The 27,910-nt window shown below is 35.5% G+C and overlaps 1 protein-coding gene and 1 long non-coding RNA gene across 3 annotated transcripts; both read left to right on the forward strand.

Moving 5' to 3' along the window:
- The first annotated feature begins 1,057 nt into the window (after positions 1-1,057).
- LOC128265991 (uncharacterized) lies at positions 1,058-2,232 on the forward strand. The gene is made up of 2 exons (XM_053002254.1): positions 1,058-1,299; positions 1,339-2,232. Exon 2 carries the CDS (start codon positions 1,809-1,811, stop codon positions 2,208-2,210), a length of 402 nt encoding a protein of 133 aa, XP_052858214.1. The 5' UTR covers positions 1,058-1,299; positions 1,339-1,808; the 3' UTR covers positions 2,211-2,232.
- Positions 2,233-24,005: 21,773 nt separating this feature from the next.
- On the forward strand, positions 24,006-25,071 carry LOC128265993 (uncharacterized). Of its 2 annotated transcripts, XR_008268993.1 has the most exons (4): positions 24,006-24,184; positions 24,312-24,509; positions 24,565-24,624; positions 24,691-25,071. It is a non-coding gene; the product is annotated as an uncharacterized LOC128265993 (long non-coding RNA). The 2 variants fall into 2 exon arrangements; XR_008268994.1 differs by lacking the exon at positions 24,565-24,624 and having other exon boundaries at positions 24,007-24,184.
- The last annotated feature ends 2,839 nt before the right edge of the window (positions 25,072-27,910 follow it).

Genomic DNA, 27,910 nt, shown 5'->3' on the forward strand with positions numbered 1-27,910 from the left:
GATACTAAATTATTTTATAACATGTATATTAATAATTTCAAGTCAGAGCGCCTTAAATTAAAAGACCGTAATTATATATTATATTTATTAATTATATATTTTAATTATATATTATAATAATATTATTCTTAAACAATTTAAACTGTCTAAATAAAAATTTAAAATATATATTATTCATAAAAATTAACTGACGATTTTAAATTTTTATCATATTCTTACATAGTTAAAATTATTAAGAAAAAATGTTGTTTGTTATTTATCATATTTTTAAATCAACTCCAGCGCTCAACCGGTACAAATACAGTGCCTGCGCTATCGGATTAAATGTTATGTAATGTAAAACAAAATTCTAGGCTGTTACTTAACATATTTAAAATCAGATCCTGATCTCAACAGAATCAAAAACAGTTTCAGCGGTTAACCTGTTCAAACGACTATTTTACATTCCAGGATTTTACATTAGTTCACTATTTCGCCGCCAGGGGGCGACAATGAGAGTAAGGATATATGCAACCCGCCAAACGGCCAAAGCGCCATCTATGTCTCAATATGCGCGGCTTAGCTCGTAAAGCGTCATCTAAGAGTCATTAATTTTGGGTTGTGTCTTGACTATATGAGGATCAATTTGACAGGATCCCTTTGAAAACTGTGATTACATATATCCTTACTCTCATTGTCGCCCCCTGGCGGCGAAATAGTGAACTAATGTAAAATTCTGGAATGTAAAATAGTCGTTTGAACAGGTTAACCGCTGAAACTGTTTTTGATTCTGTTGAGATCAGGATCTGATTTTAAAATATGTTAAGTAACAGCCTAGAATTTTTGTTTTACATTACATAACATTTAATCCGATAGCGCAGGCGCTGTATTTGTACCGGTTGAGCGCTGGAGTTGATTTAAAAATATGATAAATAACAAACAACATTTTTTCTTAATAATTTTAACTATGTAAGAATATGATAAAAATTTAAAATCCGTCAGTTAATTTTTATGAATAATATATATTTTAAATTTTTATTTAGACAGTTTAAATTGTTTAAGAATAATATTATTATAATATATAATTAAAATATATAATTAATAAATATAATATATAATTACGGTCTTTTAATTTAAGGCGCTCTGACTTGAAATTATTAATATACATGTTATAAAATAATTTAGTATCTAGTTGAGCTAGTCAAATGTTTCTAAGAGAGACTTTCTCTCTTTCTCTGCCTCTCAGCCGTCAGGATAGTTTCTAGTTAAAATCAGAAATTCCGTTATCCTATCTATGTGTATACAAAGGCTATTTTTTAGGTTTATCCTATCTATGTGTATACAAAGGCTATTTTTTAGGTATAGGGAAAAGTACCTGTGTTTTTGGTGACCGAAATCTTGGGATACAGAACCATGCACACTGAACATTTCGGTGAAACCTATGGCATTACTGAATCCCTTTTCAACCCCAATAAAATTAAAGGCCGAATGCATTAGTTGTAGCTACTTAAAGCTGTAGTTGTATTAATTCATGGAACTACTGATTGTAAACCCATTTAATTAATAGTATGAGATCTCGACAAGATCTCCACCACCATATACTCTATGGTGCATCTACATACACACAACTATTCAGTCGCCATCACAGTTGTTTGAGAACCATGTACTTCTAGAAATTTTCCACCCTCACACACACAAGCAAACACGCACTATCGTTAACCAATCGAACTACATCTTTAAATAAGTCGATACTCTGGATTTTTGGATATAAAATGTGGTGCATCCATGGTTACAATATTCATTTCAATTTGTAAACACAATTTGTAAACATGGACACATCAGATACTTCCGTGATCTTCGTTGATGACATCACTGAGAAGTTAGTTCACGATGTTGATGCAGCTGCCGATCTTGATATGAATATTCAGCGCTCATTTTATCCAGCTATTACATCAACCCAAGAAATTCCTGAGGACCTGCAAAACTTAGAATTGGATGAAAATCCTATCGGTATGAGCTCCCAGGAGTATTTGGACTCCCAATTACGACGGAATGTGGAAGAAGAATCGTTCGCCTGGATGCTTACAGCCTTTGGACAACCAATAGAGGTGGAAACCATACCGGACTTCCCTGACGATGACAGCGTATTTGATGGAGTGGAAGATGCTGACCCAAATCCTTATTTAGATTTACTTAATGATAGTTGGAATCAAGAACTTTGTAAACAATAAAAATAAATAAATAAATCATTAAAAAGTCAATATTTAAAAAATCTTTTTATTTATTTTAAATATCTTGGAATACTTCGAATTTAACAGGAACCTTGCAACCAATAAGAAAAATAAACAGAATATTAAAAATCAATATTTAAAAATTTTTTTTATTCATTTTGGATAGCTGGAAATACATCGAACTTAACATTGTTTTGATGTTTTAATGTAGTTATGTTCGGTTCATTAAAATGTTCGTACATAAATTTGATGTTTTCTTTAAGATGGAAGTTATGCTTCAGTAGTGTATGCATATACAAATTGTGTCGCAGCCAGAATTTTTTTATTTCAGGACAAAAACCACATTGATAATAACACGATTTCGATTTTGGATAGCTGAAGTTGTGTATTTTCAAGGTATGGTGTTTTAAACCATTACGAGTAGAAAAGGTTTTCGGATAAACACACAACTCACAAATAAACGCTTCCATTCCGATTCTATAATGAACTGAGGAATATCAGATGAACATGACCTTTAAATATGATTTTGAATTGAAATTTTGAATATATGTGTTTATATACTTTTGTCCATAATATATATTTGTATATTGTATATATTTATATACTATTGTACATAATATATATATATATTTGTATATAGTATATATTTATATACTATTTTCGTTGTAAATAAGGGTTTCGAGAGTATAAAAGGCTATGTATTATTCTGTAAGTAAATTAGTACACATTCGGTATTTACCAGAAAATAATCAATTCCTACAATCCCACTTCAAAATGGTATGTGTGTTTAAATGTTTATATAATATAATATGATAATTAACTTGATTCTTCAGGACTTCATATCCACCCTAAATGAGTTAAAACCTCTGATTGGTTATACAAAAATTGAAAATCTATGTATTGGATTTGAATATAAAATCATTGGATGTAAACTAAAGAAAACACCATATGGAAATAAAATAGCTCTTTATTTAACAGACAAGGACAACGAGCATATATGGGTTTTTCTACCAAAAAATTATGTAAACAAGTTTTCTACTAAGACACCCTTTAAGAAATTAAAAGAGAATGGTATTTCTCATCTTGTATATAAGGGGAAAGATATGAACAAATACAGTCCTGCAAACATTGAATTTTTGTCTTTAAATAAATAAAGTATATAGTGAGAATTTCCTCATATAAACCCCAAAGATTCTCTTTTAAACATCAGTCTGGTTCTCAATCTAAAGGAGTGAAATCATATTAAAACCCAACAAAACAAAAATGCTGGCTAAACAAATTCAGTTGTTTTTGATTCAGTTCGAGGATATGATTTTCGAGGAGCACGTTACTAGACTGGATTATTTACGCATTACACTGGAGGATTTGGCTGAAAAAGAGTTAATTCACTCAAAATTTGGATTTCACTACAAGCTTTGTCCCTGGAGTGATGATGATGCAGAGGTTGGACCAGACACATGCCAATGTCATAGACTCCCTATATTACAAGACGAAGCCCTTAATATTATGTTAAAATATTATAAGTTGAATCAGAGACTGTATAGATCCGAAACAATAAATAATCTTAATTGATTTTAATTAAAAATTACTTGTCTTTTTATTTTTTAAAATATTTCTTAAACATTTGCAGAATTAACTTATCGTTATAAAAAAAGTCATTTCGCTTAAAATTTTTTAGGAAGCAGTTCAATGATTTTTTTTTACATTTAAACAGACCGTATAGTATACAATAATGACCACAAGTGTTTGAAAAATAGCCTTGAAGTTGCTGTTTATTAAACAAATATTTAACCGAATTTTTTCTTAAAAATGTAATGAACTCTTTTTTTTGAGGATATTGGCCATATGAATCAAAAAATTCTGCGGATCTATTACTTTTGAAATGGAATGCAATCCAATGAGTTCCTGGTTGGGTTGAAGTATCAGTGTTTGCAATAATTAGCGCTGGAAACTTTAAAATAGTTGATGGTAGTTGATCTGATGGGAAAACTCCTTTAAATATAGATTTTGTATATGCATTCTTAGACAGTAAATTATGTATTTGTAATGTATTCATATTTAAAGAAGAACTCGGATATTTCGATTCTTATCAATATCTATCATTGAATCGTATTCACAATAAACTAAACAAGTCACTGCTTCAGCAAGTGGTACTGAAAATCGACCTTCAATCCTAATAGTTCCTTGAGATATTAAATTCGAGCAAACCGTTGAGTTTGAATGATCAGCAGTTAAGTCAAAGGCTAATATAAAACTATTTTTATCAAACATTTCCTTTGTAATTTGCAGTCCTCGATCGTAATGTTTTATTCCAGTTCCTCTAAATAGCATATTATAACCTCTTGCACTTTGTGCGTTTTCAGCGCTCGAGTAATCAAACTCTAAGGCTTGAGAAGGAACTTGAACTCCATTTACCAAAAGATTAAATCGTTGAATTTTAAAATGTTCGAAATCGAATGGATCCAAACTACGATTTCCTGAGTATGAACGGTTTTTTACCATACAAAATGCTAAAAAATTTGGTAGCTGACCGATAACTGCGTTATCTATTGATAAAGTATTGTTTCCTGGGTATATTGTAAAAGACTTTACTTCGACTTTGTTAAATGGGTATATAGCATTTTTGGTTTGTAATACATGATGATGAGCTAATAGTATGCTGGGGTTGATAGTTATATGATTCATGAAAAGTTGAGCTTCTAATATCTTTAGATTTGATTCCGATTCATTTTCCATTAAATAAAATGCAGTTTTCTCAATATTGAAATTAATCCTTAAATCAACATTGTTTACGAGCAGTTTAGGTTGATTAAAAATATCTCCGTGAACTTTACCAAATAGTTCAACCTTATTACTATTTTTGAATATATTTTTTAGGGTATCATTTGTTGTGGGATAAACATATTGACCCGCAGTTATTCGTCCAAAATTTGGATAATAACCTTGAGCTGATAAGTGACTTTCAGAGGCATCACTACCGTAATTTAAAACTGTCTGCAAATATGCTCTATAATGGTAGTTATTATCACTCTGTGATACCAATATGTTATTTAAATAAACTGAAGAACTTCGAAAAATGGAATGTAGAATATTGTTTACTACACCCACGGTATTTCCTTCGATGGCACTGTTGTCATTTTTTCTTAATTGTACTACAAGACGTATATAAACACTTGATAAATCTCTATATGTTTCACCGTTGCCCAAACAAACAAATTCGATTGAAGAAGCACTATCTAATGATGCAATTGGATTGTATGATACTTCTTCAGTTTTTAGAATAGAGCTTTGTGTAGGGTGCGGAGCAAACAAATCCAATTCACTTTTCATACATTCAATATGGTTACTCATTGTGTCTTAGAGAATATATCGCTTATATTTAATTTTCTTGATAACTTTTTTCTTTTTTGCGGCGTTTTGGTACGTTTACTATGTGTTTTGGATGTTGAATGAAGTCTTTTTTTCCTTGCACTACGCTTTTTATTCCGTTTTCCATTACCATTTTGGAAGCGAGTCATTTTATCAATTGCTTTATTTGACAGATTTTGTAAAGCAATTTTACTTTGTTCTTGAACAATATTTCGTAATGGTTTTCTCCCGAGATCATTAATTACAGCTTTTCCAGTTTCAGTGGCTTGATCTTTTATAGCATTTAAGCCCGAAAGAAAAAGTGGTTTTATGTAGTTAAAAAGACCACTAAAAAAGTTCCCGATTCCTCGCCCTTGTTGAACTATTCGAGGTGATATATAAAGACTTCCTATATTACTTAATCCTCCACCAGACTGATTTAAATAATATTGATGATAAGATTTCACCATGGTGACTATTTTTATTCTGAGTTACTTATAATCGAGCAAGTATTATTTATAGTATAAATCTTTTCCTTCTTCTAAAGTGAAGAGTAGTAAATATTGGGACTACCGATGTTTCAAACGGTACCTTATATCCATTTGAATCTGTAATTAAAATTGAGATCTCGTTTGGTGACCAGATGTCTAACGGGTAATATTCAATATTTTTGAACTGAATATTTTTTTCTTTTCCATTATAATGTAAAACACGAAGACAACGGGGTCTTTTACTCCCAACAATTCTCGGTTTGATTATATCGGTGTAAATAAAAATTAATCCAAGTTCAGGTGTTTTTGATTCAATGGGTACATTAGTATATCTAAATGTTTCAGCATTTACTAAACTTATAAATTCTGCTTCGGGGTTTTCTATATCTTTAGAAGTATTTATTTCTTTATCTGATACATGTTTGATATAATTATTTAGATAAATGTCTGTAATTCCAACTTCCCAATCATCATTCATATCTTCAGGAATATTTACAATATTAGTAAATGCACATTTAACATTATCAGGAAATACATTTAGTGAATCATTACTGAGTAAGGTGATATAAAACTCATGTAAATAACCCATTTTTAGAATTAAATATGGCAATTATTGGTATGATGTCCAATTAAGTTTGTTTTTTCCTATTTGTACTGGATTTCTAGTTCTAACCGATCTACTTAATTTTTCACGTCCTGTTACATATCTTAGATTTTGAAATGGAGATGTTCCCGCTTTAATTTTTTTAAATTTACTCTTAATTTGCGTTGTTTATCATTAAGCTTCACTTTTGTCACTGCCATCTTCTTAACATTTTCATTAGTATCTAAAAAGGAAGTTTCACTTATTTTTCGTTTGTTATCCAATAAAGTATTTTTTCTATTCGACTTAAAATCTTCATCTTCGCTTTCAGATGGTAAGTCAGGAAGTTCAACCTTTTTTGGAAGTGATTCATCAAATTTAAATTTAGTCCCCGAAGAACTAGGTTTTTCATCAATCCAATCAATTGTTTGGGACTCATTAGGTCTAGTTAATGTAAGAGGTGTCTTTTGATCATTTTGTCCATGCCATGATTTATTTCGTTTTTTATTTTGGTAATAAGACAATTCTTGGCGAATTTTTATCCATTTATCGAAATCACTTATTCGCTGATCGTTTAAAATTGGTAAAAATTTTAAACTTATTAATTCATTACCTCTATTTTCGTTAACCAATTTCTGATAAGTGATGGGGTTCATTAAAATTACTTTGTTTAAATTATGTTTATTTTTAAACATGATTCAAAATTTTTCCAAAAATTCCAGAAAGCAATGAATTTATTAGAATTGGCAAGAAACCACCTTTTTGAATTAGAACTTTTCTCTTAGAATTTAAAGAACGCTTTGGACAGGATAAATATCGTAATACTTTTTTATACTTTTTGAGTGCAGTTAAATGGTTTTTCGTAAGCTTATGATTTCCGTGTAATGTGTTTAATACGATCTCTACTAATGTTTTTACCAACTCACTATCACTATTACTTATAATTGCCTTACGTAGTTTGTTGTTAGCCTTTTTGAGTACATACAATAAATGTTTGTTCGCTTTCAAGCGATTTAGGTTCTTTTTGTAAACCATTTTCATCTGAATAACACACTGTAAATTTTAAATTAAAAATGTCAGTTCTAAATCTTAAGAGATCGTTGATTCCTTGGGTGAGATCAATTAGTAAATATCCATGAGGTTGCTCTGTTACTTCTTTATATATTCTGAAAAGTTCTGACGGGTTTTCAGGATAAATTTGTCTGGCTAAACATTGAAATTGAAGTTTATCACGAGGATTTTTAAAAACAACTATGTATTTTGTGTTTAGTGAGATATCTCTGGTATGCGATGATTTATGAAATATATTTTGAGTTACGACTACTACTGATAAATTTCTATGATGTGATCCTTTCGTAAACAGTTCACATACACTTTTATTAAATGCCCCCATCATTAAGTCATCCAATATTAAAAGAATAGGTTCCTTATTCTCATTTTCAATTATTTCGGGAACTCCTTTATGATATTCTACGTTATTAAAATTAGGTTTAGCACTCTCCTCTCCATAACACCAAATAATTCGATCTACTGAAACATTTAGCAAATCATTCTTTTTGTTTATTAGATTTTCGAGAAAGGTTGTTTTTCCAGATCCTGAAGGGCCACAAATTAACATTGTGAAGGGATGTATAAATTGAGTGAACATTTTTATTTTCATAAAAATTATCCTTGAATTACAATATGTGTTTATTTAGATTTTTCCTGATCACGTTTTTTAGCGCAGTTCTTTTCGAAATGAGAATCAGATCCACAATAATTACAATAAATGAGTTGAGTATAACCCTTTTTGCGGGGGTCATTCCCAAACAGGCCCTTGAAGGAATCCATTGATAAAGACAGCCTCTTAGTTCAGTGATAATTTTATTACTGATGGTTAAACATATATGTTAGCATTACAATATACTTCATAGTTGGAATGTTCTAAGATTACAAAAAGCTTAAACAGATTATTTAATGAACATCGAAGTGGTAACTTTTTCTTGTGAATTTTACAATTGGTGAAAAAATTAGGTAGTTGAGTTAAGCTTTTTCCAATATCAATATCAACAATTGTAGTTGATAAATACTTAGATAGAAAATGTTTTTTAATTTCACCACGGACAATAACTGAACTATACTTATTTAGGGGAGTGAGTATTTCTTCTAAACAGGTATATGGTACATCTCCAGCTGACCAATCCAATCCATTAATATTCTGTCGATTTAAGTGTTGCTGTTTAATTGTTTCATTATCCAATTCCTTTATATTAAATGGTGGTTGGAAATGAAAAAAATTAGGAATCACTGTTCCGGCTTGCATGAATGCAAGTTCCTTTACAAAAATTTGTTTGTTGTTTCCGAGTAAATATTGGAAATCAACTATTACGCTTGAACTTCGATCTACGGTGTTCATGGTGGGATGAGATTTTTTAATCAACTGAGTGTAGAACTGTCTGAACACTTCCCTTTATATAGCGGTCGGATTGATTCAAACTAACAGTTTTAAAATAGAGCTCAACCACTATGGACATGTGTCAAGTTAAAAGCAATAAAAAACCCCGAAAGAATCAGGATCATGAAGTCATTTTCGGGTTCGAGTACTATGTTGTACAAAATTTAAAGTTGAAATGCGGGCTGTCAACATCACGAAAATTCGTACCAATGATCTGGATGCAACAAAGTAAAAATAATTTCGTTGGATTTGAAAAAGATCAATGGATGCAACTTCTTACATACAAGGAGTATATTCAACTAAAACTTGATCAATACGATTTCTTAATGCCCGATACAATTATTGATCACCCAATCATGTCTACTATTAAATGTAACTTTAGATTTCGGAAATCTGATAAGCAGTATGTTATAGTAATAAACCAGTACGGTAACAAAATTGAATTTGATAGTGAGTCCTGGAGATCCTTACTGAGATTAGGTATATTTTTTACTACATTTTTATGTTGGAATTCAATATTAAGTCAACAAGTTATATATCTTTATTATAATCACATTATTCCAAAGTGTGTTTCATTACAAAAGTATGATGTTCAATTATCTGATTTGGAGGGATCTTACGATAAAAATGTTAAAATAGATTTAACACGATTGTGTTTTGAAATTTCAAAAAAGATGCGTAAAGAAATAAAAAACGATGTACTTGTATATAAGCAATCACTAATATCTAAACGTTCATCATCACCTAATAAAAAATAAAGAAATGAGTAAACAGCAAGTTGTTAATGAAATTCATAAACAAGTTCGAAAAAACTTTACCCGTCGTAAATTTGTACAAAAAGGGATAAATGATACCTGGCAAATTGATTTAGTTGAAATGATTCCTTTTAGTAAAGAAAATGGTGGATATAAGTATTTACTTACTGTTATTGATACGTTCTCAAAATACGCTTATGCCATCGCAGTTAAATCAAAGTCTGCACAGGATGTAGTTGAAGCAATGAAAACTATATTCAAAACAGCTAAAACTACGCCAAAAAATATTCAATCAGATCAAGGAAAAGAATTTTTTAATTCTACATTTGAAAATTTGATGAAACAAAAACAAATAAATCATTATCATACCTACACACATTTAAAGGCTTCTATATGTGAACGATTTAATAGAACATTAAAAAATAAAATGTGGAAAATGTTTAGTATGCAGGGAAAATATATATGGATACACAAAATCAAAGATCTTGTGTATGAATATAATAATTCATACCACAGAACAATAAAAATGAATCCTATGGATGTATGCCCTAAAAATGAAGAATTCATATTAAAATCAGTTTATAATATGCCCAAGATATTTCCACAACACAAATTTTCAGTGGGGGATTACGTTCGAATAAGTAAATATAAGGGTGTATTTATGAAAGGATACGAACCCAATTTTACGGCTGAGGTATTCAAAATAATAAAAGTAAAGGCAACTTATCCTGTAACATATGACTTGGAGGATTATAAGAGTGAACCTATTAATGGATCATTTTATGAACCGGAACTTCAACGAGTAAAAGACCCTAATGCATTTTTAGTAGAGAAAATTTTAAAGAAACGAAAGAATCAACTTAAAGTTAAGTGGTTTGGTTTTGATGAAAGCCACGCTTCATGGATCGATAAACAAAATCTGCTGAAATAATAAGATGGAATAGAAACACATACACAAAATTATTTCTTTTAAATAATAAATTATTTATTTATTTATATTTATATATATATATATATATATATATTACAAATTTACAATGTATACATTAATATATTTTAAATACATTTTGATTAATCTTAATTCTCATCTAAAATATTTCTAATTTTAAAATGACCGTAAGCTAGCGTATGTATATTATCGGATAATATAAATCTTTTATCATCCTTATAATTAAGACTTATTTTGTTAACAATCTCAGTATAAAGGTTATGAGATCGACTTCTAATAACTCGTTGTTCACCATAAAAAGTTTTCTTTTGTTTAATACATTCTATATAATTAGTATGTGATAATTTATTTACAACCGATTTTTGAACTCCCTTTATCTTTTTAATACAATCATAAGGACTTTGATCTGAATTTTGATTAGGTTCCTTTACAACTAAGAGCGAGTAGGCTTTAGCCTTTAACCCTGCGAAAGACTTCATTATTTGACCTGCATTTTCATCCTTCATTAAACCCAATTCTTCTATTGCAGCTAAATTGGGTCCAAAAAGTGCTACACTGTGAAAATTGTGACTAGCTATTCGTTGTCTAAATCCAGGAGAGTTCTGTTTTGAATGGTAATGGGAAACTAGAGCTATATCTCGTCTCTTTTCAACGTTTTCCATAGTTTTTCCGTATATAGCATTATTCATTAATTTATAGAAATTTTTTTCAAATTCATTTTTAGCTAATTTTCTATGTTTTGTATTTAAATCTATATAGGGTTTTAACCAACAAGATTGTCGAAATTTTAGTATTCTGTGAATTTTTTTATTTTAAGTCCATGTTGAATACAAAGTTGCAGATATTTTAAATGAATAATATAATTTTCTTTATTACATAAGTCTGCAATTAATTTTGATATTTTGGAGTCTGGAGGTATTTTACTTTCAGGACAAAAAGGCAGCGAATTATGAGCATCATGAATTTCAGTAGGGTATTCAAGGTCTACTTCTAACATAAATCCGTAATCCCCTTCTGTTGATATATTTTTAATATCGAATTGATTAATTTCCAGATTATTCAAAAATTTAAATTCTGATATAGGAAGAGGTTGATTCATAGCCCAGCCATATAAATTATTAGCATCTATGTAAGCTAAAAAGTTAACAGGTTTGTTACTATCAAAATCTTTCATGTACTTATTATTAGCACACGAAATTCTTTGGGTGCATTGAGTCAATCCCCCTCGTATAGATCTTTTAATAAAATTGTACATATCAGGATTGCTTATTAAAGTTAATTCGGTTCGCGTGAACTTTAACATAGCATCCCAGGAAATTGATGGAGCTGTTACATAATTAACTGGGTCAAGCTTATATATTTGTAGGCATATTATTCTAAAATTCTCAAAAACATCTGCTAAAATCATAACATCACTTTCTAAATACAATTTTAAATAATCCCTAATACTCTTACAATTAAAGGTTGACCAAACCTTTTGAGCAAATTGGTAAGCCTCAAAAGAACAAGGTTGGTCTGTTAGGGAATTATAGAAATATTCAATTGGCGGGAGATTTTTTTCTTCCATTTTTTCAAAACTATCTAAAAAGTCATATGGGAATACCCCTTTTTGTCTCATTTGATTAAATTTCTCCCCTTGAAATTTAGTTTTTAAAAGTTTAAAATTAGATTCATCCATGTAGCTAGCTAGTTTTTCTAGACTAGAATTTAAAAACCTGTTGGAATCTATGAATTGAATTTTGTAATAATCTTTTTCATCAAATCTAATAGTTTGGGTCAAAGCAATATATAATTCCTTATTACAAGGAATCGGTTTTAAATTATTTCCTAATTCCTTAATAAATAAATGAATGTCATACCTAGAAAGGTTATGAAAAACTACTGGGAAAAACGCTTCAGTTAACTTATAATCTACTTTACAATTTTTATGGATATAGCCTATATGGCTACCAGAGAATTGATCATAAAACATTTCTGCGTTATCCCGTATCGGTAACTCACAGGCACAGCAATTATCGTTGTCGACGGAGATCGGTTCGCATTCATCTTGGAGCCTTGTTTGGGTGGTCCAATATTTGTGGTATAAGCCCTTGGTAGTATCCTTGAGTGCTTGACAAAACTTTTTAATGCAATCATCTCCTTTAAAAGAAAATATATTTATTAATATTAAATCACTTTAGATTGTAATATTGTTTTTACCTTCATAGGTCCATTGTCTATTAAGACTTGGGTTATATTTATGTACCACAAAAAATGATACAGCGCAAGCAATATGCTCTTGAGATGTCGTTGTAGATGAAATTGATGGATCGTTTTGGGTTGTGTGAACTTTTTTTAATACCGCTTCAATGTCTGCATATATAACTACCGGTGGTGATAGTTTTTTATAAAAATTTTTAAATTTTGTTATGGTATTCGGCTTTGGATATTCCGCAGCCACTTTACCGCATTCCTTGGTATCATGTGTAGAATTTGTTGACGTTATAAACTGTAAACAGTTTTCACAAAAATAGGCAGGGGTTCTAGATTTTGAATGCTGTGAGTAGCATAGTGTTCTCATACAGGTTATATAAGCATAATGCATCAAATTGTTGTTTGAAATTGCCAGCAAATTGATATGGGATGGTCTCCCCTTAAAATCAGTTCTTACTACTGGTCCAACAATTTGTGTTCCTTTAGAATCGTGTTCGTATACGTTAACACTAAAGTTGGGGTTCAATTTCTCAAATTTTTTTATCCCCTTTTTCGTAATAGGAAACTCTATTCCTGAAAAATTAAGTTCCACTTGTTTGTACTTTATTTTTTCTTGTGAAATGTTAACATTTATATATTTTATGGGGAGTTGTAATTGTTCTCTAGCAAACCTCCGTTGTCTGGGGTTAGAAAATGTTTCCAAAGAATGACTTTTATAAGCTATAGAAGCTAGTATACTCCACTTAAAACAATAATTATCATTGTTTTTAACATTAATTAAAGCGTTCTTAGCCTTAATAGTAGGAGGTGCTGAAATATATCCTCTTACAGGAATGTGCTCCAGTTTTATTATTGTAATATCAAAATATTTAAATGCTTTTATTGCCCATCCAGAATCTCTTTCCTGGAACTCACTACTAGCATTTGATAAATAATCGATACCTTCATCAATTCTAGTAGGTAAGTTATCAACATCATACACAGATATGTAGGCCGTTCCAAAATGTTTAAAGGTTTCAATACACTCTCCCTCCTCTGTGTATTTTACATATAGTCCATATACTTGTAAACTGAATTTTATTGATATGTATTCCTCTAGCCATCTAGTAAGAATTTGTTTAATATTATTTTGACATTGATTATAGAATTCTTTTATATCAATAAAATTGGATGTGCTGGTTGATTGAACCCTATAGGATTTGATTGGGAATTCTGTATCTGAAGCCAGATGAATTATTTCAACATCTGTTACTCTTCTAGCAATTGCATTCTTATGCTTTTCCGATTTTAAATGTTTGATTTTTCCGGTTTGGGGATATCTTTCTCCACATAGACCGCAGATAATTTCGATTTGAGATTTAATCCTTTTTGGATTACTCTCAAGAGCGGAATTTTCATCATTTCTACTTCGCTTAATTCCAGCACTCGAAGTAGATGGTAGCTGGTCAATAATATCATATTCGTTGATATCTATCTTTTTTGTATTTTTGGCCCGGGCTTGCATTAGCGCATTGAAAGCATTTTTTGGTCCTAGACACATTTTATAATGATCACTAAATTTTTCACAATCTACATCAATTGAACATAAATCACAACTAATCTTATTTTTTGGTGCAATAGCATTTCGAGGTTTTGAGCACTCCTCGTAATGAACTTCGAACTCCGACAGATTAATTTTGTTATTACAAATATCGCACTGCACTGAAGCCATTGCTTAATATTTTTTGTTTATACTTTTTTATTAAGCACACAAAAATTAAAATCGAAAATAGAGTTTTAAACAGAACGCAGTAAACCGACGATGTCTATTCGTTCCTTAGATCCAAAGAACTAACTTTTACCTGGTTGATATAATTGAACGAAGACTCTTTTTTAACTATCTCTGTTTGGAGAATAGGGTAGGGGAGACTCGTATATATTCGATAAACATATGGGATTGTGGGTGCGTGTTTGCTTGTGTGTGTGAGGGTGGAAAATTTCTAGAAGTACATGGTTCTCAAACAACTGTGATGGCGACTGAATAGTTGTGTGTATGTAGATGCACCATAGAGTATATGGTGGTGGAGATCTTGTCGAGATCTCATACTATTAATTAAATGGGTTTACAATCAGTAGTTCCATGAATTAATACAACTACAGCTTTAAGTAGCTACAACTAATGCATTCGGCCTTTTATTTTATTGGGGTTGAAAAGGGATTCAGTAATGCCATAGGTTTCACCGAAATGTTCAGTGTGCATGGTTCTGTATCCCAAGATTTCGGTCACCAAAAACACAGGTACTTTTCCCTATACCTAAAAAATAGCCTTTGTATACACATAGATAGGATAAACCTAAAAAATAGCCTTTGTATACACATAGATAGGATAACGGAATTTCTGATTTTAACTAGAAACTATCCTGACGGCTGAGAGGCAGAGAAAGAGAGAAAGTCTCTCTTAGAAACATTTGACTAGCTCAACTAGATACTAAATTATTTTATAACATGTATATTAATAATTTCAAGTCAGAGCGCCTTAAATTAAAAGACCGTAATTATATATTATATTTATTAATTATATATTTTAATTATATATTATAATAATATTATTCTTAAACAATTTAAACTGTCTAAATAAAAATTTAAAATATATATTATTCATAAAAATTAACTGACGATTTTAAATTTTTATCATATTCTTACATAGTTAAAATTATTAAGAAAAAATGTTGTTTGTTATTTATCATATTTTTAAATCAACTCCAGCGCTCAACCGGTACAAATACAGCGCCTGCGCTATCGGATTAAATGTTATGTAATGTAAAACAAAAATTCTAGGCTGTTACTTAACATATTTTAAAATCAGATCCTGATCTCAACAGAATCAAAAACAGTTTCAGCGGTTAACCTGTTCAAACGACTATTTTACATTCCAGAATTTTACATTAGTTCACTATTTCGCCGCCAGGGGGCGACAATGAGAGTAAGGATATATGTAATCACAGTTTTCAAAGGGATCCTGTCAAATTGATCCTCATATAGTCAAGACACAACCCAAAATTAATGACTCTTAGATGACGCTTTACGAGCTAAGCCGCGCATATTGAGACATAGATGGCGCTTTGGCCGTTTGGCGGGTTGCATATATCCTTACTCTCATTGTCGCCCCCTGGCGGCGAAATAGTGAACTAATGTAAAATTCTGGAATGTAAAATAGTCGTTTGAACAGGTTAACCGCTGAAACTGTTTTTGATTCTGTTGAGATCAGGATCTGATTTTAAAATATGTTAAGTAACAGCCTAGAATTTTTGTTTTACATTACATAACATTTAATCCGATAGCGCAGGCGCTGTATTTGTACCGGTTGAGCGCTGGAGTTGATTTAAAAATATGATAAATAACAAACAACATTTTTTCTTAATAATTTTAACTATGTAAGAATATGATAAAAATTTAAAATCGTCAGTTAATTTTTATGAATAATATATATTTTAAATTTTTATTTAGACAGTTTAAATTGTTTAAGAATAATATTATTATAATATATAATTAAATATAATTAATAATAATATATAATTACGGTCTTTTAATTTAAGGCGCTCTGACTTGAAATTATTAATATACATGTTATAAAATAATTTAGTATCTAGTTGAGCTAGTCAAATGTTTCTAAGAGAGACTTTCTCTCTTTCTCTGCCTCTCAGCCGTCAGGATAGTTTCTAGTTAAAATCAGAAATTCCGTTATCCTATCTATGTGTATACAAAGGCTATTTTTTAGGTTTATCCTATCTATGTGTATACAAAGGCTATTTTTTAGGTATAGGGAAAAGTACCTGTGTTTTTGGTGACCGAAATCTTGGGATACAGAACCATGCACACTGAACATTTCGGTGAAACCTATGGCATTACTGAATCCCTTTTCAACCCCAATAAAATAAAAGGCCGAATGCATTAGTTGTAGCTACTATCGGGCCTTAGAAAAAGATAGAGATCGTCCAGTTCGTTTTGTCATTTGTCGTCGCTGCCCACAAGCTTCTCAAGTAGCTAGTTCGAGCGCTTGACCGAATTTTGATCGGCAGCGTGTTGCTGTTTTAGCCTGCCCCTTCATTCTTCCCGTATGCCGATGGATCGCCTCACCCTATTGTCAATGTCGTCAGTCGAAAGTTACGTCATTGTTCTTGACCCGAGTTTTTCCATTTGCGCCAGCTCCCCCTTTTATAAACGTTTACCAAGACATATTTGAGTTCTGCTTCTTATTATAATTTATTGAAAAGATTTTTCATTTAAAAAGGTGCACATTTAATTGACAAACAAAAGAGTAAGTTAAGGTGCCAAATATTTGTATATAATATTTGTATTAACGGGTAATAAAACTGATAAGAATAAATATAAATTTAAGAAAAATATTTGGAGTTAATTTATAAGAATAATATTATGGATATTAAATGACTCTAAATATATATATATATATATCTCTAAATGTTTAAATTGCACATAGATCTAGGTATATACGCATATGTGTAATTATATATAAGTTAAAAGATTGATTATGAATTTGATAAAAAAATCAAACCTTTCTTTATTGAGTTAGATTAAGAACTAACTTACTTAGGTTAGACAATTGTTTTTATAGCTACGCGTCGCTCCATCGCTGCCGCCGTCTCTGCCGCTGTTGATGTTTCTGCTGACGTTCTTTCATATTATTGGTTGCTGCTCTTGGTCGCCGTCGCCGTTGGCCAAACTTAATTGTAATTGGCCAGTGCATTTTAATTATAGTTTTTGTTGTATGCACTAAGTTGAGTTCGATCAACTTTGGAAATTGGCTGTTCTGCATTCCCACGATCGCTGACCAAAAGGTGCAAGCTAAGTTCGTTAGAACTTTATTGAGAGCATTGCTTTGCTGTTAGTTGTGCAATTAATGCTCTCTTCTTCGGTTTGGTAAATTCTATTATTGAGGGCATTGCTTTGCTGTTTGTTGTGCAATCAATGCTTACTCATTTCCTCTGTCTGAGAAATTGTATTATTTTGGGTGTTAGCTTATACATATAAGTTAACACGGTTTCACAGCAACACGGAAGTTCCCAAGCTGATCACGCATAACCGACTAAAATAATGCGAGACCAGCGACACCTACGGATGTTGCACAACGACGTTGCCAAAATCCCAAGCTTCGGTCAGCGCAATCAGACCATGCATGGGCAGCCGGGTCAGCAGCTCTAGGGCATAGGGCTAGCTTTCGTTATAACAATTATTGTATTTAGCAGTTAGTTGAATTTTGGAAATAAACCGTGACGGTCAAACCTCGCAATTACAAAGTCTTCTCATTCGTACAGTATAGTGCTTCTTAAAATAAATCCTTAAACAGGACTTATAATTAATTGGCACCCAACGCGTTTTAAGACCCTCGACCCGTGTTAAATAAAAAAACGAATCGTAAGACCCTCGATTCGACGTTAAAATAAAAAATAAAACAAATATTTAAAAACAACAAATCAACCAAATAAAAACAACCAGGAACGAGTATTCGAAAAATATGATGGTAGTTCCAAACACTACCAAGCTTTAGGCATTCTCCGAAACAAAATAAAAGGCTCACCCTATATAGTTCTTTCGTCGTTCGACACGCTATTAAATTTTAAAGCTATTATTAACAGGCTTGAATTTACATACGCGGACAAAAGACCGATATATTTAATAGAACAGGAGATGTCAATACTCCGTCAAGGAAACATGACTCTTCTGCAGAACTATGACGAAGTAGAGAAAAACCTGACTCTGCTAATAAACAAGACAATTATGACCTACGACAACACTGTAGCTGCCTCACTGAAAAATACAGAGCAGATGCGCTACGAGTATGTATTTCGGGCACAAGGAAATCGCAAGTAGTTTTGCACGTAGCACGGAGGAAAAACACAAAAGGGCTGAACAAAGAGTGCAACGACAGACGCTAAGTTTAACCCAAATGGTAAAAATCCCCACTTTAATAGAATACCACCAAGACAACCACCCAGACAGGATCCGTCACAACCAATGGAAGTTGATCCCTCATCCCTAAAAGACCCAATAGTAGTAGCGCTAGATATACAGAACCAAAACACCAGAGGATAAGCCATCTGGCTTTAGAAAACGACCCACCAAATGAAACCAATAATAAATACCCGGCAGTATCCGAAAGGGAATGTGGGAACATTGACGATGATCTAGTAGAATACTATTAAATACATTTTTTAGGCATAACTCCCTGCTCCCATTCATAGAAAGGGATATCGCAGGGAGAAAAATAAAACTTTTAATTGACACAGGGGCTTCCAAGAATTACATCTAACCTATGAAAGAATTAAAAAACGTTATTTTCGTAAATAAACCATTCTCTATAAAATCAATCCATGGTCACAACACAATAAACAAAAAATGTATAATGCACCTTTTTAATACAAATACAACAATTTTCTTGCTACCAAACTTCACAACGTTTGATGGAACAATTGGACTGGACCTTCTAAAAAAACTGACGTCGTACTTGATCTAAGAGAAAAGAAGTTAATAACTAATAGCAGTTCGGAGGAAATTATAATTTTGAAGTGTGCAGATGTTAATTTTACAAAAGTTGAGGATATAGTGGTACCACAGAATAAAATTGGAAAAAAATCAGGAAATGTTAGGAAACCGTACGGGTGTATTTGCAGAGTTTAACGAAGCGCTGCCGTACAATACTTACGTTATTGGTACTATCCGGACAGAAAATGAAGATCCGATATATTCAAAATTTTACCCATACCCAGTGGCCGTGTCCGACTTTGTAAATACAGAAACACAAGCGTTATTACGAGACGGCATAATCCGACCATCTCGGTCTCCATATAACAACTCTGTTTGGGTTGTAGATAAAAAGGGACCGATGAACAGGGAAACACAAAAAAAACGCCTAGTAATAGACTTCAGAAAGCTTAATTTGAAGACAATAGATGACAAATACCCTATCCCGAACGTAGTTTTTATCTTGGCAAATTTAGGAAAGGCAAAGTACTTTACACATTAGATTTAAAGTCTGGTTTTCACCAGATACTACCCTCCGAAAACGACAGAGAAAAACGGCTTTTTCAGTAGGAAATGGGAAATATGAGTTTTGTAGACTACCCTTTGGATTGAAAAATGCACCCAGCATTTTTCAGAGAGCCATCGACGATGTGCTCAGGGAACATATAGGGAAATCATGCTATTGGTACGTTGACGACGTAATTTTTTTTCAGAAAATATGCACGAGCATGTGAAACACATAGAATGGGTCTTAGACAAATTATATGAGGCCAACATGAGAGTTTCGCGCGAGAAATCTAATTTTTTTAAAGAAAATGTAGAGTATTTAGGTTTCGTGGTTTCACGCGGAGGCATAAGAACATGCCCTAACATAGTAGACGCAATCCGTAACTACGTACAGCAGACTACACTATTTAATGTCATGTCATTTCTCGGACTAGCTAGTTATTATAGGGGTTTTATTAAAGACTTTGAATCTATTGCAAAACCTAAAAGGAGAAAATGGCAAGGCTAGTGCAGGACAATCAAAGAAAATACCTGTTAACTTCGACGAAAATCAACGTCAGGCATTTGAAAAACTTAAGAGTGTTCTCGCGTCTTAAAACGTAATGCTATTATATCAATATTACAAAAACGCGTTCGACTTTACGACAGATGCTTCGTCTTTTGGTTTGGGAGCAGTCTTGTCACAGGACGGAAAACCCATAACCATGATATCACGAACTTTAAAGGACAGGGAACTAAATTTTGCAACTAACGAAAGGGAGTTATTAGCAATAGTATGGGCCTTAAAAAGCCTCAGGAATTATCTGTACGGCGTGAAAAATTTAAACATTTTTACTTTACAATCCAAACTCAAAAATTAAGCGCTGGAAAGCTTTCATTGACGAGCACAACGCCCAAATTTTTTATAAGCCAGGAAAAGAGAACTACGTCGCTGACCCACTGTTCCGACAGCACATCCACGCGCTAGAGGAGGATGCCCAGTCAGATATTGTCACAATACATAGCGAGCCATCACTACCCTACACTATTGAAAAACAGACAAACCGGTCAACTGCTTTCAGTTAGAACGGTCATTAAGTTTGGTGAAAAAACTGGACATCTCTTATAGTTCTTGGATAGAGAAACACTTATACAGAGAGTATGCGATGTGGTCAAAAAAGACGTAGTCAATACAATTTTATGCGAACTACCAGTACTGGCAATTATCCACAATAAGTTAATAGAAACTTTCCCGACAACCACATTCCGTTGCACAATATTATAACTTTTACTTCTTTAGTTATTTAGGCCAGTAAATAAACGATATTTTTTGAAAATAAAACTCTTGTTTACTTACTCTCTTCTTGTGCAAATCCGGGTCTTCTTCTTCCTTGTCTTCGTCCTCGTTCTGGTGCAAGCTCACGTCTTCTTCTTCCTTGTCTTCTACGACGTCCTTGGACCCAAAATCTTGAAAAGGTAGGTTGACGCCTGGTTCACAATTGCTGAATTTCTCTTGAAATTTTACGTCCCTCGACACGACTACTTTGTGCTGCTCTGGTAAGTAAATACGATATCTCTCATCTCCGTCGTAACCCACCAGGTACCCCTTTTCAGCTTTTTCGTCCATCTTCTTCCTTTTTTGGCATGGAATGTGTACATAGCACGTCGATCCTACGATTCGAAGATGTTTGATTCTTGGTTTCTTGCCCAGCCAAAGTTGGTAAGGGCTCAGACCCTTCAATGAAGATTTGCCCGTCCTATTGAGAACGTAGACTGCTGTGCTGACCAACTCGGCCCGAATTGCTTTTGGAAATTTTATTTCTGGATTAGAATACTTGAAAGTTTTCGCCATTTCGACTATCGTTCGATTCTCTCTCTCGACACCACCGTTTTGTTCTGAGGTATAGGGAGCGGTGAGTCGAAAAGTTATACCAGCTTCCTGAAGAGTTTCTCTCACTCCTGCCCAGTCGAATTCTCCTCCATTGTCGCTCAGGAATTCTCGAATTGTGTGCCCTTGTTGCTTGGCGTGAGAAACCATGTGTCGCAGCACGTCCTTGACCTCTGATTTCTGCTTGACGATGTACCCGTATCGAAACCTGGTGAAATGATCCTTAAAAACTATCAGATACCTCTTCTTCTGGAAAGAATCCTCAAATGGGCCGCAAACATCGCCTGACATCAGTTTCCCTGGCTTCATGGCTGGTTTCCTCGTTCCAAATGGCATTCGATGCGCCTTTGCGCAAGCTTGACTTGAATGCCCATTTTTTTTTTTTGAGCATGTCCTTGATGTGGTTCTTGTCCTGATGTCCCCACCTCTCGTGATAGAGTTGGATAATTGAAGTTCCTGAAGTTGCGACGTTGACATCGACGTTTCGTTCTGGAAGTATGGGCTCGATCGCTGCTCTGATCCTCCAACTTCTCTGGATCCAACGAGGACAATCTTGTCGTTTATTTTGAGGGTGCACTTGGTTGCTGACGACTCAAAACGACTACTTGGATTATTGTCTTGGGCAGCCAAAACTGAAAACAGGTTATTCGTTATATTAGGAACAAACCATATATTTTCAAAGAAAGAAAAAGAATTTTTCCATTGACAATTGTTTTGACTTTGATTGTGCCCTGGCCCAAAGCTGACAAGGTTTCATTTCCAGCTGCTCTGATCCAACTCGGATTCTCAAACTTCTCAAAATTTTCGAACTACTTCGCAGTTCTCACAACGTGCTTTTTTGCACCGTTGTCTATTCACCAGTCGACCTCTGAGTTTGCCTTTTCTGCAAACACGCTATTGTGGACTGAGACGAGAGCTTACGTTGGTTCTGCACAATTTCCTTGGTTTGCATTCTGGTAGCTCGGCTTCGGACGTCCATCCTTCTTCCATTTTATGCAGTTCCTGATCCAGTGTCTTTTTTTCTTGCAATAGCGGCTGGTATCGAATCTCCGACCAGATGCTTCTGAGTCCTGACGATGCTTCTTTTGTGCTGTGGTAGAAAAAGCCTACTGGCTTTCCTCTTCGTCATTTTCTTTTGTTCTAAAATTTCTCTCAAACATGACAATTTGATTAGTTAATTCGTCAAAAGTCTTTTCCTCTTCTTTTGTCAAAAGCATCCAACTCTGACCTTTTCAAAGGTTTTTGGCAAAATATGTAGCGTTTTACAAACAAGTATTAAATCTGGCAGCTCAGTTTAATTTTTAGCCTTCAAAGCTTGATTTAAATCGTTCCATAGACTACGCAATTTTGCTATGTGGGTTGATACATCGTTACCTGGAAACAAGTATTAAATCTGGCAGCTCAGTTTCATTTTTAGCCTTCAAAGCTTGATTTAAATCGTTCCATAGACTACGCAATTTTGCTGTGGGTTGATACATCGTTACCTGGATTCCAAGAGAAAGCGAAAAACTCGTTGCATATCCTGAATACCTGGTCCTTCGCTGTTGCTTCAAACTGATTTTTCAGGGCTTCCCACGTATCGTGTGCTGTCTCCTTGTCCATGATCTTCTGGTACACCGAGTCCGTGACCGCAGTGGTAATCATGGATTTTGCATAGCTGTTGGCCTTACGAAAAAAAAGTCGTTCTTCTCCTTGTGCTTCTTTTCATCTTCTGTTGATGCACCTTCTGGCAATGGATTCGGTTTGACGATCTTTCCGTCCAACGCGTCGTGATAATCTATCAGGTCCCTGATTTTTCTTTTCCAAATCGGCCAATCGCACCTGAGAGCTTCGTGACGTGCTTCGCCAAATCCATCGTAATCGAGCAAAATTTACTTTTTTCTTTTACTTTAAACTGAACAAAACGTTCCTGGGCCCATAACCTATTATAACTTTTACTTCTTGAGTTATTTAGGCCAGTAAATAAACGATATTTCTTGAAACTGTTACGGAACTGCATCTTTCCCGGAGGGCAGCGCCGGCTAGCCACGGAGTCCCAGGGCGGAGTATCCCTTATGCCCTGCAGTCCGAACAATCGATTCCGACTCATCGGACGTCTCACGTCACTAAGTTGACGATTTACCATCTCTACCACAATGCAAAACAAAACAAAGCTATATTTGCATCAAAACTTTGACAATTGGACGAAATTGGTGGCTTCGATGTCCTTGCCACGACGCACCCACCCAACCTTGGGTGCCCCAAGAATAATATTGGAGGCACACCCCATCTCCGGCAGACCGGAGTCTATTCCTGGTGGATTAGGATCGGCTCATCTCCCCGCCCAAGGTAACTTACACAAACATCTCGGTAGCTTTTTCACATTTAATCTTGGGCAAGTTTAATAAATAAATACATTCATTATTGATGCCTACTAATAATCTGATGCCTACTAATAATCTACTCTTTTCGTTAGAAACACTCAAGGCCGATCTCAGACCGTCGCCCAGATGAAAAGCGGTCAAAGCGGCAACAACCGAAGGGAAATTTTTAGACGCTTAATACTACAAGTGTCAGGCAAAAATCGCCGCACGGCACTAAATTGGAGGCGTTTGCCAACCGGGTCGCCTAATCCTGAGGAGCTCCAAGGGAAAAGAAGGGACGTGCTGAAAATGTGAGTACGCTAAATAAATCCCACAAGTCATTAAATTTCGCGACCCAATTTATAGGTAGTTGGACGCGCGGCCATGGTTCGGAATTAAGCCTCTAATTTTAGATTAGATTTTACAGTGAGTACTTGACAATCTGGACTAGGTGATATTACAAAAACAATGACGAAAGCTTATTTATTGCAGAGTTCCTCGTCGGATGTGGTTGAAACTGCAGCCAGAATGGAAAAATCGCTAGCGGCGAAAACCAGCGCGAGTCCGCACGGAGCCAATTGGTCCGGAGGATGGCGCAGCGTCCGCGTAAGAGGGGCCGGAGGCAGTGCGTCGGTGGACTTGGAGATGACCACGTGGCCAGCGCGGGCATTCGTTCCCGGAACGGACTCACCGAGGGAATCTCCGTGTCTGGCCGTCTCGGAGGCAGTCGCTGTAGCTGCTGGCGCTGGAGGCTGCTGCTGCTGCTCCTGATCGCTGCTGCGGCTGATGCTGCTGCGGCTGATGCTGCTGCGGCCGATGCTGCTGCGGCTGATGCTGCTGCGGCTGATGCTGCGGCTGATGCTGCTGCGGCTGATGCTGAGGCCAATGCTGCTGCGGCTAATGGACGACGACCAGGTTAGGTCCGCCTGGTAAGTGTTCACTTCCCAAATCTTTTAAATTTCCGGGGCCCTCTAGATAGGGTCCCCGGTGGCTTTAATATTTATAAAAAACACTGTTATTCATAAGTTTATTGCAAATAAATAACCACTCACTTTAATTTATCTAAACACTAATAATGCACATATGAACTTATTTTTCCACGACTGTTCTCCTACGACTTATTGCAGCAACTAAAGCAAAACCCTGACCTACACCAAAGGCGTTCGCCATTTTCCCTCCCGCTCTCTCAAGATGGGTCAGCGAACGTATTCAAGGCTATTTAACCCAGTTAACGAGCGAACCGGGCTAAATTTAAATAGCTAAATCCTCTCCCGCTATCAATAGTAGGTGTCACCACCGAATCTTATCGATAGCGGGACCTGCTGACGTATCGGTTCGTTTTAGTATTTTCCAGACGGCTTCAACTGAAAATGCAACACCACCTTGGATTCCGAGAGACGCCAACACAAAGTTTTAGACAAGCGCAGGAATACTTGGGAGCATTTGGATTTGGACTATTCGGATTCAGCCGGCCTCGATACCAAGATGCAGTTCCAACGGTGTCCAACGCGGGGCCCACGCTTTACGGGAAGTAGACACATGCCGATTCTGAGCTCGTGTACTTTGTTATTCCTCTTTCCAGATCACAACCTAATGTCCTTGGCATGGTACACTCCGATCGATCGTCCATGAAGATCTTCAAGCTCGTACGCATTATTGCCGACTGTCTTGACCACCCGAGCTTTCAGGAACTTCCAAGCGAACTTTGCATTGAAGGCCTTTTTGAAATCGCTGGGGGCAAAGTTGCGGCGATACACTTCCTGACCTGGCTTCGCAAGGAAAGTACGAGCCCTTTTGTCGTACCGCCGGCGACTCCGATCGTATGCACATTCGAGGTTCTTCTGCACCTTGTCCTGGATCAGTTGGAGTTTGTCAGCTGTTCTCATCCCAGACATTTCGTGATCACACAGAGACTTCAACTTCCTTGCCAACTTGTAGCTGGCTCCGTTCAGGAACATGTGTCGCCCGAATACGGTGAAGAACGGAGCTTCTCCAGTTGCTGAATGGACCGCGTTGCGGAGGGCCACCTCAATCTCCGGAAGATACGCGTCCCATTCTCGATGATCTTCTTCTAAGTAGCTTCGGATTGCCGCCAACACGCTTTGGTTTACCCTTTCCGCTGCGTTGCTTTGCGGAGAGTGGACTGGCGTTTTGATGTGCGTGATGCCAAAGCTTTCCATCGCCTCCTCGAAGATCTTGGACGTAAACTGGCGGCCGTTGTCCGAATGCACAATTTCTGGAACCCCAAACTTGTAGAAAACCTCGTGAATGAGGAACTTCACTACATTGGAGGCCGATGCCTCTTGCATGGCTTTCAAAAATGTGTATTTGGAGAAGTGATCCACCACAATGAAGATGTAGGCCTGTCCCTTCTTCGACCTCGGGTACTTCCCCAGGAAATCGATGTACAGCTTCTGAAATGGCTGCTCAGTCTGGACTCTCTCACCGATACCAACTTGCATCCGGAAATTCGGGGATTTCGTCTCCTTGCACACTTCACACCTGCGTATGGACTCCCGGACTTGCAGTGCCATGCCAGGCCAGTAAAACTGCCGCCGTAGGTTTCCCAGAGTTTTTACCATTCCGCCATGAGCTGCCGTTGGATCCGAATGTGCACGCTCAATTATGCTGTGGGTCAGACTCTGGGGAATCCACAACTTCCATTCGAAGCCTTCCACCTCGTCATCAAGATTTGCCGAAGAGACTCTCTTGAAGATGAGACCATCCACTATCCTCAAGTCAGGTAGGTTGGCCAAGTTTTTTTCCACTTCTTGTAACAACTCCGTGTACTCTTCTCCAGCAAACTCAGTGGTCTCGAAGCCGAGTAACTCTGACGGGTCCACCGTTAGCTCTTCAACACAACGCGAAAGGGTATCTGCCACAACGTTCTCGCTTCCTTTCCTGTGTTCGATGTTGAAGTCATATCCCTGGAGTTGCAATGACCACCGAGCCAGCCGACCCGAAAGGTCTTTCATGGACATGAGCCATTTCAAGCTGGCATGATCGGTGATGCACGTGAACGGCATTCCTTCCACATACGGCCGGAACTTTTGAATGGCCAGCAGGGCTGCGAGGCATTCTTTTTCAGTGACGGTGTAATGGACTTGGTGACGATTCATCTTGGCCGAGAAGAACGCTATTGGTTGCTCCTGGCCGTCTTCATCCCGCTGGAACAACACTGCACCGACTCCGATCTGGGATGCATCGCACTGGATGAAAAAGTGCCGCTTGAAGTCCGCATGTACCAGCACTGGCGCAGTAGTTAGGGCCATCTTCAGGGACTCTACTGCCAGCTGTGCTTCTGGACTCAAGGAAAACTTCTTATTTCCCGTCTTCTTCAAGGATTCCGTGAGCGGGGCAGCCAAAGTTGCAAAGTTCTTTATGAACCGACGGTACCAACCAGCGGTTCCAAGAAAGGCTCTCACTTCCTTCATGGTCCTTGGCTCAGGCATCCGCCTAATAGCTGCTACGCGCCCTGGATCCATCCGCAGACGTCCTCCACCCACTATGAAGCCGAGGTAGGTCAAAGACTTGAAGCAAAACTTCGACTTGCTCAGCCCAATGGTTAACCCTGCTTCTTTCAGGCATTCAGCGACTCGGCGAAGATACTTCAAGTGCGTTCTTATGTCATGCGCTAGTATTAGCAGATGATCCAAGTAGACGAACACATTCGAGCGGATTTAAGCTGGAATTACTCGGTCCATGAGTCTCT

This window comes from Drosophila gunungcola, unplaced genomic scaffold, assembly GCF_025200985.1.
Source record: "Drosophila gunungcola strain Sukarami unplaced genomic scaffold, Dgunungcola_SK_2 000206F, whole genome shotgun sequence".
Lineage (NCBI taxonomy): Eukaryota > Metazoa > Arthropoda > Insecta > Diptera > Drosophilidae > Drosophila > Drosophila gunungcola.